The sequence below is a fragment of the Empidonax traillii genome, unplaced genomic scaffold, assembly GCF_003031625.1.
Source record: "Empidonax traillii isolate 1590-97213 ecotype Southwest subspecies unplaced genomic scaffold, ASM303162v1 scaffold928:size235608, whole genome shotgun sequence".
In the NCBI taxonomy this organism is placed as follows: Eukaryota; Metazoa; Chordata; class Aves; order Passeriformes; family Tyrannidae; genus Empidonax; species Empidonax traillii.
The window spans coordinates 89,352-110,292 of NW_020956121.1; the positions used below are offsets into that span (position 1 = coordinate 89,352).

Below are 20,941 nucleotides of genomic sequence, written 5' to 3' on the forward strand. Positions count from 1 at the left end.
AAAAAAAAAAAAAAAAAAAAAAAAAAAAAAAAAAAAAAAAAAAGGAGTTATTTAATTATAGTAATGGTTCATAAATAAAAACTCCATCTTGGTACAGTCAACCATACAGGATAAGCCCTGGAAGCCTCTTATTGACATTGCTACCTACTGATTAACTGACATATACTGTAGGCAAAGTGCATAAAAATACTTGGGAAAAGCAGATTCAAAACAACATTTACACCTGAAACACTAAAACATGAACTGGAAATAAGATACTCACCTGCACTTAACACTCAGTGTTAGCCATAGCACTGATTGGTTCAAATTATTCATAACTTTGGTCTTGCTATAGACCTGGATGGGAAGAATGTCTAGGAAATTCTGCCCCCTATTTTGAGCAGTAACACCCATACACACCCAACCTCAGAGAAAGGCGCACCTCAAGTTCCTTAAAGAGCAAGTTTCAGATAGAAAAATAAATTTAATTCTTATTTCTGCATTCACTCCTTGGTATGTATATGACACACTAAATATGGCTGGACAAACATAAACCTGATTTTGTCTCATATAAAGAAGCCAGAGCACAGATTAACTTTGAGATTTTGAGTTTGTATGAGTAGAAGTTAAAGTATAGAAAATACGTAAAAAATCGTGAATTAGGTAATAGGCACAAATATAAGACAGCAAGGAAGGGAAGGAGCAATAATTTTAAAAACTTCTGAGTCATGCTTTGGGACTTTTGGGGGAACTAAACACCTTACACGTGACAGTTGCTAGAGCAATGTCTCAGGTTGAAATTGCTCAGAAACGCAAGCCTCAGTGATGATTTGACACCCTGACTCAGAAGCAGCTCCTTGGAGTCTGTGGAGTCACATTCAAGTAAAACTCTGTGTAAGTAAGAGGAAAAAGTAGCCCTTTAATAGCCTGTCAGTATTAATTTTCAATAATCTGCAGGTATTCTATGATTCCTCCTGTCAAGCTAAGACCGGTACGCGAAACAAGCAGCTCCAGGCCACACAACAGTTTAGTTAAGGTTCTTTCTTAGAATAACTAGTGCTAAAATCAGGTTTTTCTCATTCCATCTAGGTATGCGATTACATATCAATTACCAACTGTAGCAGTAAAACGAGTCTCAAATATTATGTCTGCTGGAGTTCTGAATTTTACAACTAGTTCCGGGCTTTCCACTTTGGGTAAACTGGACACCCTGACCCTGATTTGACTTCTTACAAGATAGCACTGGCAAGAACATTGTTAAAATACGAAGAAAAAAAAAAAAAAAAAAAAGAAGAAGAAAAAGCTACTTAGTTCAAGACAAAGGGGTTTTTAGCTTCTTCATTAAATGGAAGGAAATAGATCATATACAAAATGCATGAACTGGGAGCGACAGAGATGAATAATGTATCTGTTACTTGTTTGCATAATGGAGTTATTTGATCTACTTTTGACTTCTCAGGCAGAGCAAAACCAAAATGTAATGGTTTTCCCACCTTCTTCCAAGAAAATCGTCAGAAACTCATGTCCTTCTAAAGGCCGCAGGATGCTATAGAATACTAATGAACTTCCAGCTGCTGTTGGTACACCTGTTAAATAGCACAGGTGATGTTGCCCCTTTCAGTTTAGTTCTAAGCAGAATTCAAGGGCACCACTGTCCAATGAGAAAAAGTGAACACCTGGCCAGACCAACTTCTGCTGACTTTACATGCAGTAGCCATACCTGTGCAGGTACCTAGGGCACTGCCCACTGTTTTCCTTTTTTCCTCTTTTAACCTTTTAAACTACCCTTGAAAGGATGACATTCACCTCAAAACCAAAAGACATATTTCCTCTGTGGCTCCTCTGCAGCAATGTTCTGCTGGAACATTCTGCGGCAGGGAAGGGATTTTCAGCTTCGCAACTAAAGTTATTCTGTTGTCATAAATGGTTACAGCCAGACATCAGTGAGAAAGGAGTAAACCAAGACTTAAACCCTTCAAGCCTAGCAGATGTTTTTTTTTTTGGTCCTCGTATCATCCCTACATGTAAATTACCAGTTGCCAGATGTCTGTGGTCCTTCATATCATGGTTAAAAGTCAGTACACCAGATCCCTCAGAAGGTTTGGTCCAGCAGCTGAAGAGGGCTGCCTGGAATGCCCAAACTATTACAGTGGCTCTCATGTAGGAATTTTGGGTGTGGGCAGATATCGTGTAGTTCAAAACCCTGAGACCATATGTGGACAAACTAACTTTACAGGTGCTCAACAGCATCTCTATGGCAACTTCTTCCTCTGCTGTATCTGGAAATTTCTCAGGAATTCTTGTCTCCTGTAATGTTAAAACTACACTTATAGGGTAAAAAAAGTCTTATTACAGAAAAACTTTGGCATTGCTTTCATTCCAGCTAATCTAAAATTAACATTAAACCCAGGGATTTACCAATAAAAATACTGATAGAAATTTAGATTTAAATTCAGAGTCTAAAATGTAAGTTGGTTCTAACTTGCATTATAACAACTTTCTACACAGTTCTCTACAGAATAAAAATGGTTCACTTATTAAAAACAATTGCATTAATAGGACTGCATTTTTCTCAGTTTACATATTTGAAACTTAATAAAATGCCTTTTTCCCTGATTTATATAGTTAATATCGTCACTATGCCCTCGCAATTAATTGCATCTTTAAGTAAGAGGCTTCTGTTATTTATCTTTCATTACACGAGTTTGTCTTTTTTAGCTAAGAAGCCTGCTGATCTCTTTTATTTATTGTTGTCAACTTTAAGTTCTAGGGAAAAAATAAAAAAATAGGGAAGGATCTCCTCATTGTGACCTAGAAATTGCTGTGTTTTATAAAGCAATAGCATACAGCAAGGTGCACAGCACAGGGCATCTCTGTCAGAATTTCCTTGTGTGTATTGACAAACTGGGCATCAGTGATTTAATTGCTACAACCCCACGTTTGAACTACTGTCCTTATACAACAGTTAGGTTAATGGCCTACCTTTCAGGGACAGAAGCTGACAAAGTAGCTCAACAAATGTTAGCTTTAATCAGAAATACTTTCAGTGCAAGTCATAAGAAGGAGCCATTTGTTTCCAAGCTTCCTATCCCTTTTCCCTTGGCCTGAATACAGTCTACTTGACTGCAACCTCTTCAGGTCTAATTTACAATTGCTTTTAGAAACATTTAACTTCATTATGACAAACATGTCTCTATGTATCTGTGATGCAAAACCCATCACATTTTTCCCCAGTACAAGTGGGATTTTTGGGGGATGAGTTGTTGACATTTGTTTCCATACCTTCACACCTTCACAGAACTAGAGTGACTCTGGCACACAGTATCAGGTGGCAAAATACATCCTCATTATCATTTCTCCTGAAAAAGCAATACCAAGGGCCCTTCCTGAGAAGATTAGATTGCACCTCAACATACAGGACTATCAGAAACTGAAATGTCAGTTAGTGACATTCTGACAGAGACAAGCAACTCTTAGTGAGAAAGGGGATAGATAAAAACAACACTATTTTGAAAGAGTGTTGAAAAAAATACTCATTTTTGAGTATACATGGTAAATATCTTTAGATGTTTTGACAACTCACCAACCCTCCAATAGGTAATCTTTACCTTTCAGTCAGAGCACAGTTTCTTGAGTCAACTCTCACAAGATCAGTGCTAGCAGTGGCTTCAGGGAGAATCTACTTAATACAAGTGGGGAAGAAGAGCAAAAAATAAATTTAAGGAAGTCTAATGTCCCCTGTTCTGAATCTGAACCTTTTCCTTAAAGATAGTCATAGTGATTCGGGGAGAAGGAGCAAACTGTGCTAGTTGCTTTAAAAATGTTGGGTGTTTCTTATATCTATCCTAAAGAAGATTCACTCAGTTCACACCTGTAGCACTTCCTCTGCACAAGCCAAACTGGCAGCCTCAGGGAGGCATCCAAAAGATAGTTGTCCTTTTTCTTCTTACAGATTACTTTCAGTGAGAGATGTGACCAGCCCAGTGATACTCCCCAGGAGGAGCACAGGACCAAAGACACATATGATGAAATGATTCAGCACATCCAATACTTTATTGACTATATTTTAAGACAAAGGGGAGTATTAGATAATATAATCTGACCACGTAACACAGAACACAGCAATTCAAACAAAACATCTCAATCCAGATCCCAATGGCATGTGAATGACTAATAAGGGTTTTCCAGAAAGGTATCTGGTCTGCATTTAAACACCAAAGAGAGAAGAGGCTGGACTGTATCTGACTTGATCACTTAAGGCAGAGTTGCACATCGATAGCACCATTCACATCTGCATACTTCCCAAAACCAGGAACACAATCTAAAACCAAGGTTAAGCTAAGCTAGAGATTCCAATTTAAAGTAAGACTGCAGATTCAAGAGCACAAATTCATATATTTGTTTAGGGTTGCTTTTTTCTGAAAAAACAAAATGTGGTGTGGGTTTTGGTGGAAGGAAAAAGGTAAAAAGAAAGGGGTCTGATTAACCCAATTATGACACTAAGGCAGATTAAAGTAAAAATAATTATTGGTAACATCCTTTCAAAAAGAGGAAGCAGAAACAGAAGACTTCCCTTAACCTGCAAAAAGGTGCTCCAGAAGTCAGAATGAATGCCTGCCAGAAACCAGTCTGGCCTTAACGATTTGGACCATGTCCACAGAGCTATACTTACATATACTTATGTTGCTTGTACTCATGGTTAAATTGAACACAAAGATCAATAGTACCTGAAAAGGTGATGGAGTGAATGATTCCCTGAACAGTGAGCTGATTAGCCTTTGCTGCAAGTGGGAAGAACATATCCCATTTGCTTTCATTCTCCCTCCAAGATCTAAAATGGCTCTCTACAGAGGATGTTCTCAAAAAAGCTCGTCATAGAACAAGCACAACTGGAGCTCTGAGGGCCAGTACAATGGGTCAGCAGCTTCTGTTCTTCAGGACCAAACAAGGATTAAAATTATATTAGTGAGAACTGTCTGCACGCTACAGACTGAAAGACCAATTCCTAATGTAAAGCGATTGCTATGAATTCATACAGTTATGGACCGTCTGACTAGATAACTACAAATATTCTCACGCTTGCAACCCAAAATTATGTAAGACTTTATCGAGGCAAGAAATAACACTGGGGAAAAAAAATCAACAACCACATAGACTGTTTTTTGTAAAAGTGTTTATATCTCTAGAGAAAACTGAAGGAGTAGAATAGGAGCACAGAGTCAAATGTTTGATGTTTGCAATTCACAAGTGAGATGTTCTTTCACTGGAAATAAGAGTTAATGCTAAAAGTGTTATTCTTGCCATATAAGCCTTACTAAAAAGGTAACTATTCAGCTGTTGTATGTAATTTATGCTTTTCAAGCCCTCCTCTTCTTCCATCACTCTTTTGCTGGTAGGACGTTGAAGCTTGTAGCTCTGGCTTATGGGAATAGCTCCTCTGGCCACAGGATCCCACTGACACACACAGCGCTTCACATACACACCTACTTTCTTCTCCCACATCTGTGAGACATGACAGTCATTTCTCATGGAGCACACACGTAAATTTAAATATAGAATTAATGCAAGGAAAATTCACTGAGAAGTAAAGATTTCAAAATTGATTCATCTCAACTGCTATATGTATTTCAACATTTTCACCATCTAACAGTTGTACAACAAAGATATACAAATAGGGGAAACACTTAAATTTGCTGCAGTACAATACTATGACAAAGATGCACAATGTCTCTTTATAATCATGTAATCACTGAAGAAAATATTTTTTGGGTTATGCTTGTGACAAAAATGACTGCTATAATGTACCATTTCTTTTAAACAATGTTAAAAAGCAGCTAGAATAATCCACTTATGCGTAATTAAAAGCAACACTCAATCACCTATGGAAATGAAACATAACTGAAATGTGCATTAAATATGCACAAATATTTCTTCTTAAAGTAGCTAACTAAATAATACTTCATAAAAATTGCTTCTTATAATTACACAGTCTATGCAGCAATATAGTGGTCCCTTAGAAAACATTATTATGGAGTCCTGTCCTGCAAGAAATTTTGAAATTAAAATTCATTCTATTATCATGGAAAAAAAAAAAAACCAGTCTTGGAATTTTTCACAAAAATATTCCAGAATATTCATATCAGGATGACAGAAGCACCTTATTTAAACATTTATTTCAAACAAGCATCCTGTTAGTATAAAAATTCTGTATTACTAAACTACCAAGAAACATCTCCTTCAGCTAGTGCAAGGCAGTACTTACTTTGAAGAGCTCTGGAACAATATGAACACAGGAGCTTAAGCTCTACAGGGCAAACGTTTGGTCTCACACGCTTAAAACCTATTTGTGCCATGTCTTGTACACATTGGAATGTAAGGATGTTTTATCGTGTCTGATAAAAGTTTACAAGTTCTGAAGTGCTGCTTTATTTGACTTCCTTTCTTGGAAGAGAGAGACAAGCTGTTTTGGCTGAGCTCAAAAACACAGTGAATATCCAACAGCACAAGACAGATATGATTAGTGACAGAACTGGAAAAATGGTATCAAAAATTTCTAAACCCTTCAAGAGACAAAAAAATACACGCTTTTGGTGAGGCTTTGACTGGTAGACAGGTTTCTAGAACTGCTCACAATGTTATCACCAAGCTACTTCCATTACCCTACAACAGGACTTTCTCAAAGTGTCCTTTTCTTATTTTCTCCCCATAAGAAAGGACTAATGCACATTTTTAATCAAGTTTTATCAGCTTTTCAAATTATAGAAATTACAGAGCTGCACCCTGAAAAACATATTTTCATTTTTAAAAATTAATACCTTTTAAAACGTTGATTCAGGAAAATGCACTGCTAGTGTTGGCTTCACTGCATTTCAGGATAAAAAAAAGTATCAAAATGTCTTAATTTCATACAAACCTATAACAATTCACTGAATAGCCCTAGCATTTCTCTAACTCTAGGGCAGTATTCTATACATGCAGTCTAATTTAGTCTGTTTGGAAACCTCACATTTTACAATGCAGCATACATTGCCCAATTAAATCCCACAACCATATCCATATTGCAGATCTTCCCTCCACCCAAAGACTTAAGCGTTAGATACTTAGATAATACGTATGAAGGGATAAAAATATTTCCAACCTAGTCCAAGCAGTAAGCCAATATAAGTCAAAATTTTAGTGTTAGGTTTTCAAAGTACTGAAAGTAAATAAGTAGAGATGTTTACAGCTATTACCTAAAAAATTAAGAATCTAAATATACTTACTTCATTTCTTCTATTGTAGCAGAAGAAAAAAGTGTTGAACTTGTTATAGAAAAAGTGCCTGAAGTAAATGATTTCTTAAAAAAAAAAACTCACATGCACACTTTTAAGAAGTTTAAAAGAAACAAGTGATAAGCAAAAGCAGTTGGCAGAAGAGAGTCTTGACATAAGTGTATATAAAGCAGAGTGGAAACAAAGCTCAAAAGGGATACCATACTCTCTGGATATAAATCAGACAGCAAAAATGAATCATGTGAAAAATGAAAGAGCAGCTGATCACAAAATCACAGAGCAGCTGAGCCTGGAAGGCACCTCTGAAAGTCATCCAGTCCCAACCCCTGCTCAGAGCAGGCTCAGCTAAAACAGGTTCCCCAGAGCCATGTACATTCAGGTTCTGAGTATCTCCAGCAGTGGAGACTTCATCATACCTCTGGGCAAACTCTTCTAGTGTCTGACCACCTTCACAATTTAACAACAAAAAAAAAAGGTTTCTTTTACTGCTTCAGTTTGAGCACTGCCTCTTGTCCTGTCACTGACTACCCCTGAGAAGAGTCTATCTCTGTCTCTTTTACACTTTTCCGTCAGGTATTTACACACATAGATAAAATCTCCCAAACCTTCTCTTCTCCAGGCTGTACAGTCCCAGCTCACTCAGCCTCTCCTCATTCAACAGGTGCTCCAAACACTTAATGATTCTGGTGGTTCTTCACTGGAGTCTCTCCAGAGCATCCATGACTCTTAAACTGAGGAGCCCAGAAGTGGGCACAGCCCTCCAGAGGAGGCCTTAACCAGCTGGCAATGCTCTGCCTAATGCAGCCCAGGAGCCTGTTGACCCCAAAAACGCACTGCTGGATCATGGCCAACTTAGTGTCCACCAATGAGCCTTTTCTGCAGAGCTCCTTTCCAGCCATGCAGCCCGTACTGGTGCAAAATAAAGACCAGTATCTCCCCAGCCACTGTAACATCTCATCACAGAGCAGCTCTAGCAGAATGCCTCTGTGCAAAGGACCGAGTCAATCACAGCTCCATAGAAACGTCTATACAGACATTCATGCACATGCATTTATATGATGTTCATACATGTGCACACATATACAGATTAGCAGTAAATACGTATTTATATAAAAACATGCACACAAAAAACATTTGAGGGGTGCAAATAATTTAATTTATCAGCTATAGAGATAGCTCAGTTTGTTTCTCAGGTGAAGCCAACATAGAGAGCTGTATTTTAAAATGTAACAGTAAGACCATCAGTGGTTTAGATGAAAGATATGAGACTCACTTTGCTTAAATGAGAATGCATAGTTATATCACTCCATGAACACTTCTTTCTCCCTAGCAAACCATATTTGAAAGAGGAAAAAATTATCAGAATGGTTACGTGGAATTAGTGGTGAAAAAACCAAAACTACGACATTCTGACAAAAAGAAAAAATCCTACTATCTATTTCATGCAAGTAAATGAAAACTGATTGCCTTGAGAACACTAGGGACCAAATTTAACTGCAGAGGAATTCTGATCCTGCTGCAAGAAGAAAACAGTGCAGTATAACAAATATAAAATTGTCTGAATGGTCTCTATGGCAATATCTACTTTTCCTCACCATCCCTTGTAAGCTAAGGAGGAATCAAAGATGGTAAATATCTTATTTATCTTAAGAAGCTTATATGCATAAGAATATGGGAAGAAGTATTTTTTCTTTCTTTACTTTTTCACTGACAGAAAGAAGAGTAAAACTCTTAAAGGAGATGAATGATAAAGAATTGCAGTAATATAATGAAGCTCAGTAATGGGTTATAAACTAGCCAAAACACAGAAAAAAAGTAATACTCAAAAATCTAAAGATCAAAAATCAAATGTTCTGCATTCCCATGCTAGTACTGATGCTTAATATATTAACGATCTAAAAGAGTAAAGGGCGAGAAAGTCATGAACAAACAAAAGAAGATATTAAGCAGCCTAGTAAAGACTAAGAAATTTCCAGGAGACCAGCCCCTGGACCTCACAGCCATCAGTTTACAGTACTGGCAAACACAAACCATAAGAATAAATCATATGGATTACTAGGATTCAAACAAAAGCTTAGGTAACCCAAAAGCAGTTATTTTTCATTTGCAAAAAAAGCATTCACCTCCTACCAGAAGTCACCAATAAAAATTACTATATTTGAATGTCTAATGCTATAAAACTGTGCTTCAAAAATAAAAGTAAATTAGTTTTTTTCCATTAAGGCTATTACTATGACTCACTACACTGCTTTGAATATGAAGATTCAGCAGCTATTCTCTCCAGCTTTTTCATCTTGGGATCTTTAATATGTTTTCAATCTAATTTTAATTTGTTACAGAAAAAGAGAAATTAACTTTCTTCTCCAGGTTAAATTAAACTTGCCTCTTGAGCAGGTATCACGAAGTATAAGAAAAGCAGGAAAAACAGTTGCTTTTTTCTAAGTAAGACAGACAATGAATTTTTTCTCTATTAGTTAACTGCTTCTAAAATCCCGGGGGGGTGGGGGGGGGTGTTCAAATAAAAAAAGTAACTGTACAATGTATGCATGAGCAGAATTGTCTTATTTTAATGATCAAAAAATTCTCTGCAGTGTATTGCCTGAGTAAACTGACAGCTAAGTGTGCAAGTCAGGGACAGAGTCTGCACAGTTCAGAGGAAGCTGTGTCCTTTGCAATGACAGCAAGTGTAGCAACAGTGTATTTACCTAAGAGGAGGGGAGGTGACTTCATTTTTGCCCAGAATTCTATCACAAGTCAAGATCACTAAGAAAACTATTAATCTGGTCAGACACAGGCTTCTGAAATATATGAGGATGGTTAACTCTTCCTGAAGTATGGAAGTACGGGGTGGATGAGTGCATGCTGTAATGCACCCCAAAACTCCCGTTCTGAAGACAATCCAGCCTGGGTCCTGGCTGGAGCACATCAGGACTCTCAGCTCACATGCTTGTCATACCTTTCTGCAGAAACCAAACTCTGGAGGAGGCAATTTGCACACCTGGAGATCACTCTTCAACTCCAGTAAAGGCATCTATCAGCTCAGAGATGATAATTTTTTCTCTGCATCCCAGCTCCAGAATGGTGGTAATAGTCTTTATTTTACCTTACAAGATATGGGAGTATTTGCATTTCTTCCAAAATAAGCATACCAAAATCTCTCACAGAAGGGAGCTGATGCTTTGAAATTGAAATGAAATCGAATATTTATCTATTTGCATATATCTAACTGTGCTTAATGCTATTAGATACATTTTTCAGATATTGTACAGTCCTCTGAATGTAGTAATAAAAAATGAGAGTCCTGAATGAAGCTGTGCTCTGTTTATGCCTGGATTTGATACAGCTTCTGTCACTTCACATCTGGGAAAGGTAATTCACGGCCAGTCTGCCAAGAGAAGAGTACAGCCCAGTTACCTGTACCCAGGCTCCTTGCTGCAAGGCTTTCTGTGGCTCCCAGTACATCTTGAGCTTCTGTTTCTTGCCCCAGCCTCAGCCTCTCTCCAGGGAAGAGCTCTTCTCTGGGCCCACCCCCTTTGCTACCACCATGTATATTTTGTTCACATTCCACCAGCTAACTAAACTTCTGAGCCTCACCTCTCCCCTTCCCAAACACAATGGAAAGAAGCACCAGTTCAGCTAATCAGCACTGTCTGACAAGATGCTCTATTAAGCAGAGAAAGATCCAAAACTGTAGGCATAGCTCCAAAGGAAATGGGAACTGATGCAATGCTACCATCGCTTGTCATATGCAAGATAAACCAAATACCTCCCTGCTATTTTAATTTCTGATAGAAAACATCGTTCAGCCAACCATCTACCACTTTTCATGTTTTAACTCTGGGGGAAGGAAAACAGCAGCAAATAGAACTGACCCAGATGAATTTAAATGCTCAAAGTTAATACTGCTAACTAGGATGAAAGAAATTGTTGCAAAGGTTTTCTGCTTTGAAGAAAACACTGATAACCAAGATTAGCTCCTGCAAAATACAGTCTCATTTAAAATTTTTCTCTTAAAAGCAAAAATACTGTAGCTAAGCAACCTGTCTCTTCCTTAAACTGAAAGTTGGTTTTCATAGCACCTTGTTTATCACTGAGAACTCTGACAAACCTCCACCTTATTTTATGTAACAGTGTCTGGGGGAGTGCCAGATTAGATCTGGTTTACTGTCATAAAGGGACTTTTCCCATGAATGCAGATGATGCAAAGTTGTTTTTAAAATAGCATCCAAAATGTTCTTTGTGTCTACTGCATGCTCTTCAAATACCCCGGGTTGTGTGAGCAATGATCAGCTGGAGAGAAAAGATACACCTTTCTGCTTCTGAATCCCAGAAGTGCTGGCTGTTTTCCTGCCCTGCATACTAAAAAGAGCCCTTTCTGCCTTAGATTTCCCCTTTAGGATAGGATTTGAAATAGCACTTAGTATTTGGATTCTATCAATAAAGATGTTTTCTTCTAAGAGGAAATATATCTTGACATACAACTCTCTACTCTGGGTACTTCTCTTACCCTACCTTGGATAGAATCTGTAGTTTCAAGAATGATTGTTTCCAAATTAGAAGCTAACTATATTCCATAAGACCATTCACTTTTCTTTCACATTTTTCTCATTCTGACTGCACTTCTCCTAACAGACAAGACAGAAAACACATGCAGGTAATAAGCAAAATCAACGATACCGAATATGACCCACTGGGTTAGGACTTCAGATGCTAGTCTCCTGTCATGCTTCTTCTCCCACAGACTATGCACATTAATATTCCCACTTTGACAAGGGCACTGAAAAGCATTAGTTTGAAAATCTGCAAAGCCTTTGAGTTTTTTCCCCTCTCTTCCAACTCAGTCCCTATTACAATTCTATTTTTAATCAACCCCCGCCTCCCACTTTTTCAGCTGCTTGTCTGTAGTACTGGATACAGTATGATAAAATATGATGTTTTGCTAAACAATGGAAAAAAGATCTTGGCTGTAATGCACATTTGTTTTCCTTTCTCAATTGGCTTTGTGTTTGTGCAGAATAAATATACACAATAGGCCTATGCATCTTTCTACAAACATATATAGACACTGTATACAGACAGCAATGCAGCTCTCTTGTTTACTCTGCCTTTCTCATTTCCTCTGGATATTTTTGCACGCTGTCATTTGTGGAATACTGCTGAAATCCAAAGGGATGTCAGCTGAGCCTGCCTCACATTGCAAGCTGTTGGCAGGCTCATTGAGGACAGGGAAACAGTGAGGAGTCCACTGCCACTTTTCACAGACCGCTGCTGCTGGTTAGAAGCAGTCAGCGAGCTCAATGGGCTACACCAGCTGATTTCTTCTGATGCTCCTCAGCCTTGATTTTATTGTTGGTGTCTCTACAAGAACTCTAAAGTTGTTACTAAAAGTGCCAGCAGCTGCTGCCAGCACGTATGGAGAAGAAATCCAATATAAAAAAAGAACAGTCTTCAAGGGTTTCAAAGAGGGTAAAAATGCATGTTTTCTTATTCCCATAACCAGTCTTGACAGTACATTGTAAAACATTGCCTGTACGATGAAATTACTCTGGATTTGCTATTGGGCAACTACACTTTTTCTACATTTGTTAATTCCAGAGTTGTCTGCATTATCTAATGGTCTACCCAATTTAATTATTTTTAACTCTGCATATTACATGCCTCATCTCTAGCAGTCCCACAGAATCCAAATTTCTTGCCCATATAGCTTTTGGTGAAGCTCTTCTCTATTTGAGTGCCAAGCTAGAGAGCAGGAAGGAGAATTGTAGGTCTTCATGCTTCACTATGAGCTGACCTTTATTCCTGCAGGTCATGAAAATAACACCTGGCCCTCAGCTTCTTTTTGGCTGATACAATTATTAAAAAAAAAAAAAAAAGTCACAACTGAAATAGATTTTAACCAATGCTGCAGTTTGGCTTTCCTGGGTGAAGTCTTACTTAACTTCTTGCCTAATTAGACTGCACAGTTTTCAGTTATCCTGAGGTTAAAGGAGTGCACTCCTGTTCTTCCAGTTCATCTAGGTTGCTATGAAATCAGTGTGTACTGTCCACAAAGAGAAGAAATCAGGAGAATATTTGACAGTGTTTCAGGAATTCAGGTAGTCAAAAGCAGGAAATCCAAAGTTCTCTGAGTTTTCTTTTGTTTGGTATTCAATTTGAGGGCACCATTCATAAATCAAGATTTTAGAGCTCCCTATCCTAACGAAGAACACCTAAACCTAAGGACAGATGGAATTCTAAGGAGGAATAGTATGTCTAAGCATTTTGCATGTTCAAGTCATAATATTCTTTATTCCTCAACCAGATACTATTTTTCTTTCAAGAAAGGACTAGCACTACAACTATTCCATCACAATCAAGTTACTCTTGATGCCTCTCCAAAGACAAATCCCAGTGTCACAGTTAACATTTGTGTCCTAATGATTCTGTGCCATACCATGTGAAGTCAACACTACTTTCAACAACAGTCTCTTTATTTTCTGGTAGAAGTTGGATCCCATCTATTCTGTCCCTTTTTTCTGTCTAGCACATACAGACCACTGGCTTACCATATGCTTACATTCACTGGTAATGCACCTCCATCTCCCTCCTTTCAATTGATTTTTATTTAGAAAATAAACACTTAAGAACAGCACAGAAAATAGGGGAATTTGTCTGCAGTGTGCCTAGTAGATTCTAGTCACTACAAAATTACCTGAAATAGAAGTCAAAAGAAAGAAGCATTTTAAGTAATCCATAGGTTGTTTGTGTTTTTTTTTTTTCTCCTCTTGTCCATTCCTTAAGTCACTAGCTATGTTTCCATAGCATTAGGGAAGAGGGGAGTTGTATTTCTGAAATATTGAAATATTCTGAAATATTGAGCTTTATGCCTTAGATTTAATGGCATTGGTAGCCCAGCCACATAGTATGGGCTTTGCAATAAACAGACTTTAGGAGTCAAACCAGAAATTCACTATGGCAAAGCTTTACCAAGCAGCCTGCACAAAGGCTATGCTGCACTAAATACTCAATTCACTTAACAAAACTAAAGAGAGCAAGGAGGGTCTAACTTAAGCAGAACTGAAAGTCCAGAGATCTCCATTCTCTTCCTTACTCAGCTAGAAAAAAACTTTATTAATAGGGGCAGAGCATTCCAGCATCAGCAGATTTCTGTATCTGCCTCTAAGTAGATAAAAGCGAGCATACAGAGTATCATTTTATTAGCATTTATAAGGAAACTGTGTGGAAAAGATTGTTGCACAGTTATGTAAGTTACCCTTATACCACATTGTAGATTCCAATGAAACAAAGTACAAAAAGCAGCATGTGAGATCTGCTCCTGAAGCTATCCCTGGTTTCAGCTGAGACAGTTTCTTCTTAGTAGCTGGTACAGCACTGTGTGTTTTGGATTCACTGTGAGAATAACATTGATAGCAACAGCAGTGTGTTAAGCAATGCTTATATTAAGTCAAGGACTTTCAGTTTCCCATGCTCTGCCAGGGAAGAGGTGCACAAGAAGCCAAGAGGAAGAACAGTCAGGACAACTGTCCCAAACTGGCCAAAGGGATATTCTATACCACAGAACATCATGCTCAGCAGACAAACTGGTAAGAGCATCACTTGTTGTTCTTGGGTTATATTTTCCTTTTTTTTTTTTTTTTTTCCCCATCATTTTAGTAGTAGTATATTTTATTATTATTAGCATTATTATGTTTTACTTTGTTTTAATTATTAAATTGTTCTTATCTCAACCCACAAATTTCCACTTTTTTTTCCCCAATTCTCCTCCACATGGCTTTGGCAGAAGGGGAAACAAGAGAACAGCTGCACAGTACTTAGTTGCCAACTGAGGCTAAACCACAAGAGACCTGCTCATAAAGCAAGAATATTTTTCTTTACAGACTGAACTCTCCTAAAGCACTGACCATAGGGTAAAAGGAGAGGAACTTCCTCTACAGATTCTTCCTGGCAACTCCCCATGCTCACACTTATTAAGCAAGAACTTTCATCCTCTTCAGGTGCAGTAAGAAAAGGTACTCCCTACCTGCAAGTTTCATTTTGGGGGAGGTTTCTACTACCTATATGTTCTTCCCTTAGCCATGACAGCCTTGTTGATTTAACAGTCTAGTGTGTGTCACAGAGAAGGAAGAACAGCTGGCAGGTTTATCCTCTGCATACAAGTTGAAAAGCCTTTCATGAAGTCGCATTCATCTCCTTAACACCTCCAGGTGATCCCACCATTGATCTTTTTTTCATTTTTTTCCATTTTCCTTTTGCCTTGTTTTTATTTAGTCTTCCCACAGGGTTGGGGTTTTTTTCCCCATTTCTTCTTGGTTGCAGAAAGAGATGCAATTTACAATCCCATCCCTCTGCTGACAAATTTGCTCAGAAGACATTATGAAAAGGAGGAGCACATGCCAAAGTATATAATCACATTCAGGATAACAATCATATGTTAAAAAACAAGGTTTACTAGATCACGTGGGAAACAATATTTCCTTCTAGGAAAGTACTCCCTTGAATTCAGAAGTACTTGACAAAGAAAAACATTTTTCTCCATTTGCAGAAATATTTAATCTTTAATCAGTCTGTATTAGAAACTTCCTTATCTCTCATTTCAAGTTTATTTTAAGAAAATAATCAAATTGAAAATCAAAGTGAAAAATACCAAAAAAAATAATGTTTACAAAAATTCTGAGTTCTTGGTAGACAATCATCAACTTCCCCTACTGTCCCTTCTGAAAGCACAGAAGGGCAAGATGTGCCTACTCTCACAAATGGGTGCCTTTGAAAACAACCTCATATGCCATAATAAGAAAAATCATTGAATGTATTTTGTTTTAAAGTTTCACTGAACGTATGACTGGCCAGGCTGAATGATCTATGATACCCTGACAGATGGAGTCAGACAGAGACCTTCAGGAGAAAGGGGAAGCAGGAAGGAACTGAACAGAAACATTTTAGTCAGCTCTGTCAAAATGTTGGCATTTCTACTAAGAAAGAATTTCAGTATCCGATTCCGCCTGTTATTCTGTATCATTCTATCAAAAGACCATGTTTTTCTGACTAAATTACTATTAGCATTCTAAACAACTTTTATATTTTGCAAAGCTGTCCAAGCAAAAGTGACACTGACACTAAAAGCCCATTTTCATTTTGAGCACAAAATAATTGTTTGACTTGCAAAGCAGAACCTCATAAATCATTCCACTGGTAATATTCTTTTCCCCTGTAACTGTTATTTCTTCACAACAACTTAGCTTCTGTTCCATTTAACACCAATAATTCTAAAATGCAGGCACTCCTGAAACTCACGCATACCGTAACACCTTGCACGGAAAGATTTCTTCAGCCTACAAACCACATTTAACACCTGTAAAATAAATAACATTTATACTACAGAACTGTACCGGTAGTGGAAAGATTTGTTATTGAAGTCCCTTAGGGACAAACATACCTCAGAATTGTTGAGATGACACCTGTGTGTCCCCGAGAACCACCCCTCACTCGAACACTGGTCAATGTCCACCTTCTGCAAATTGATGTCAACCTTGACAACACCTCTGAAAAGAGAGAGAAACAGTGGTGAACATAACTCCAGATATAGGTTAAACTTCTTTATGATGCTGTAGCCTGAAAAGCAGAACTACATCTTTCCTTTAAATATGGAATTTGATAAAGCGTCTAAAAACAGTTTTGTGCTCCCCAAGCCACGATCACACAAACACATTCTTATTTTAGACTTTACTGAGATGTATTATATGGCAAGAGCTCAGTATATCCAATGTATTATGCGTAAGGTAGAAGTAAAGAACAAGTTATATACTCAAACAACGCCCTTCACATTTTACAAGGCAGTAAAGACACAAAATTTATACAATGAAAGACATGCACTACTTTTTCTGAGGCAGCAATCTCACCAGCCAACTCTGAATACAAGGTACCAGGAACCACATCTCACCCCCTGCCCAGAGATAACTACCCTCTCCCCTTTGCTCTAGGGAACCCTACTTGCTAAAACAATTGGCAAAAGCTTTTTTCTTTATTCTCCCTGGAGATACTCCAATGTCTGGTGACATTCAGGCCTCCTCTCTGCGGCTCCATCACCTTTTCAAGACTTGAGGTGATGCTGATCAGCCAGTAGCGCTTGAAGCCATCGAGTACCTTGGCCTTTTCAACATCCAGCGTCACAGAGTACACTTCTCCATTCAACAGCAAAGACCTTGGAAAAGACCTTTAAGATCACTGAGTCCAACCATTAACCTAATACTGCCAAAGCCATGACTGACCCATGTCCCCTAAGTGCCATATCTAGAGAAGTTTTAAATATTCTCAGTGAGGGTCACTCCACAACTTCCCTGGTCCAGCTGGCCACACTATTGCTGATACAAGATGTTCATGGTCCCAGTCATATTCAGACTGTCTCCATATTCCTCTCAGGTTACCTGACCCTGTTTCCACCTCTTGGGCACTTTCATTTTATACTTCAGTTTTGTCAGAATCTCCCTGTTAAGTCATGCAGGTCTGAAAATCATCTCATTTCAAAATATTTTCACAATACTTCTTCTAGAAATAACAAAAAAGTCTTCTGTTTCAAGTTAAACGCCTTTTGTTTCTCTTGTGTTTAAACTTTTCTTACGAGAATGTTTGTCTTTCACAAAATACAATCTTCATCAACTCAATACAAACTTTTCTACCTACACACTTCATCTGCACAACCTGAACCTCTAATATGGTTAAGTTGTTCTGGTTTTCCCTTTTCTCAGAGCTTTGCAAATTTCCGGGGTGAAAATCTACAGCAAGGAGAAACGGTACAGCCCAAGAGCAAAATCATGAAAGCAATCTCTAACAGTTACAATCTATCATAGGCTATCAATTTTTTCCCCCCCCCGTGGTGCACATTATTCTTTTTCTTTGAGCATACATGTGGCATTTACAGAAAGCATCATGGTGGTACAAGACTTCTACTGCATTCACTTGGGATGCTTTGCCATTTTATAACACCACCTCAGACCTGTACCCCACGGTTATTACACACAGAGTACACCAATACGATGTATTTTTGAAATTCATCTCTGATTAATACAGTAGCTGGCACAGCCTGTTTAGCCACCCACATTTTCAGTTATTTTTGACTCAGCATTCGGAAAATGGAACATATGGAAGAATACATCCTCCTAGAATGTATATGGACCAACTCCCTGTGTTACATTTATTGAACTAATTGGGAATAATGGCAGTGTTGCTATCTCAATAGAAGCGATTCAGACAAATATCAAGGGTATAAGCGTAGACTCAGCTTGTCAGCATAACACATTCATTCACACTGACAATGCTGCCTGCCTGAACCAAAGCCCCAACCATAAGTTAATAACAATAGTACTGGTAATTATGGACCATCTGGCAGGTAAGTATATTTTGTTAATCTTCTTATAACAATACATTTTTTTTCCTGCCACAATTTTCAGTCCTTAAAAAAAAAAAATATATATATATATAAGGATTGCGTGTTCATGTTTAACATGTAGTTAAGAAAGAATTAGTTGAATTGTACATAACAGATGATCATTGAAGAATTATGTCATCAAGGATTTTTTGTCAGGTCAGAGGTTTAAGAGGCTTTAATGTCTGTCTTTATTTCCAGTAGCACTGTTTGTTGGCATGCTGTTTGCCTTGAAATGTGTGCCAGAAATTGATTTAAGCTTATATTCCCAACCTATCTTGATAGTTTCAGTAGTTATAATATTTCATTGTAACAACATGTTGTAAAACCTCTATCTACAGAATAATTTTTTTTGCCTCTACTGTTACATCATAAAAAGAGTAAAAAAAGAGCAGAAGGAGCATGTTCTCTTTCTCCCAGTCAGCTTGAGCCAGGACTGCACAGAATAATAGCCTGCCAACATTTAAATGGTGATAAATAATATCTTTGTCCTCTAGATCTTCAAAAGCTTTTTTGGCACAGAGGCCATCACAGCTCAGCTAAAAAAGCAAAGTTTGTCTTTTAAGTTTGTACACTTATTTTTGTACGTTTAAGCACTGCAAGCAATCGTAATTAAGGTATAAGGCATGGTTATCACACACTGAGGCAGATATCATCCCCCAAATCTAAGCAGCTGCTTAAGACTCTTGCTGCCATGTTCATTCAGTCCAACATGATGTCCTCCATAAGTCTTCCTTACCACAAAACAAGGAGATAAGAAAAACAAGTTCTCTACAGTCATCCCAAATCTGCAAATGCCCACACCTCTAAACAAATGTCCACTGTATTTAGGATAGCCAAGGTTTTCAGGACAGATGCCTTTTCTGACCACTCATTTTGGAGGCTAACACTTTCAAGAATATTAATTTTCAAATAGTGCATGCTGACACCTGAGGCTCCTCCATCAACTGAGTATCCAAAAACAATGCTGGTGTCAAATTCCCAAATTACTGTCAGCTATAAGTCTTACAGACAATCAGCAGTTTCTGCAGGTTCAAGTTGCTTTCAAAAGTTCATATTTATGATTCTGCATCACTTAGACATTGTTAAAATTGTTACCTCTGCATATCCAGCCACATTCACAAAAGGCTACTGGGATATTACATACAACTCAATTTTGACCTGGTCATAGTTACCTCTAATTCCAGACTAATAAGACAGAAAAAGACTTTCCTAATTCCTCAGCCATAGCATGACTGCTGCTTTTCAGCACAGATTTTCATAGGAGAACCAGCTTTCACTAAAAATAAACCTAAGTGAAGAATAATGCATGGCAGTGTGGGCACATGAATTAGGATTCACCTGCAAAGGAAATCCCTCTAGGCCATTTGGAACAGTACTACAAGGGCAGAATACCTAAAGATGAATCCTCTGTTGTCTGAAGACTTATTTCCATCTGCCTTCATATTTATGGCATAAATATGCCATAGGGAGGAAAAATGCAGAGCTGCCTCTCTGGGGATTTCCCTCCAGTTTAGTTAGAGAGCTTCCTAGATATTCGAGGGGCAGTAATTTATCTTTTTCCTTGAGGATGCTTAAGTTGCTGCTAGCATCTTAACTCTGTCACAAAGCATCACCTTATATAGGAATGCCAGGTGTCAGTGATGGTGGGGTGGGGTACCACTTCCATTAGATTCTTCCTATGAAAAAAGGTCTTGGAGCCAAAATCAAGTTACTTACTAAGAAACCAGCACTTTTTTTTTTTTTAATGTTCCCATTACTATCCATGGGGAGAAAGAAAGGTTTAAGGAACAGTAGAGAACATGATAGAAGAATAAAGGTTAGGAACACAAAAATCTTTTGAAATAGAGGGATCCTACACAGGAAGGATGGTCTCAGCATAACTATACCAAGTCCTCTGAGCCTGAAGATTTATTCAAAGGTAATAAGGCCATTCTAAAACTTAAAAGTAAGTGGAAGTCAACATTAAAAAAAAAAAAAAAAAAAAAAAAAAAAAAAAAAAAAAAAAAAAAAAAAAAAAAAAAAAAAAAAAAAAAAAAAAAAAAAAAAAAAAAAAAAAAAAAAAAAAAAAAAAAAAAAAAAAAAAAATAGAGAGGCATAAACCTGGGCAAGGAACATAATATAAATTACAAGAACGTAAGACAAACCAAAAGACATCTTTTGGAACCAGCATGTTAAAAGTATAGGCTCTACTAATTAAAAACACTTCGAATACATCAGAAACATGAAAGCTGAAGTTGAACCTCTAAGGTCAACACACAACTAAGATATA

The 20,941-nt window shown here is 37.7% G+C and overlaps 1 protein-coding gene across 1 annotated transcript in view; it reads right to left on the reverse strand.

Annotated features, from left to right (window-relative positions):
* Positions 1-20,941, reverse strand: part of LOC114067539 (probable G-protein coupled receptor 158) — a gene marked incomplete at its 3' end in the record, with an annotated part of 101,648 nt that overhangs the window by 72,724 nt on the left and 7,983 nt on the right. Inside the window, exon 2 of the mRNA XM_027903069.1 lies at positions 16,684-16,789. Coding sequence (XP_027758870.1) covers positions 16,684-16,789 — 106 coding nt within the window. The remainder of the gene's footprint in view (positions 1-16,683; positions 16,790-20,941) is intronic.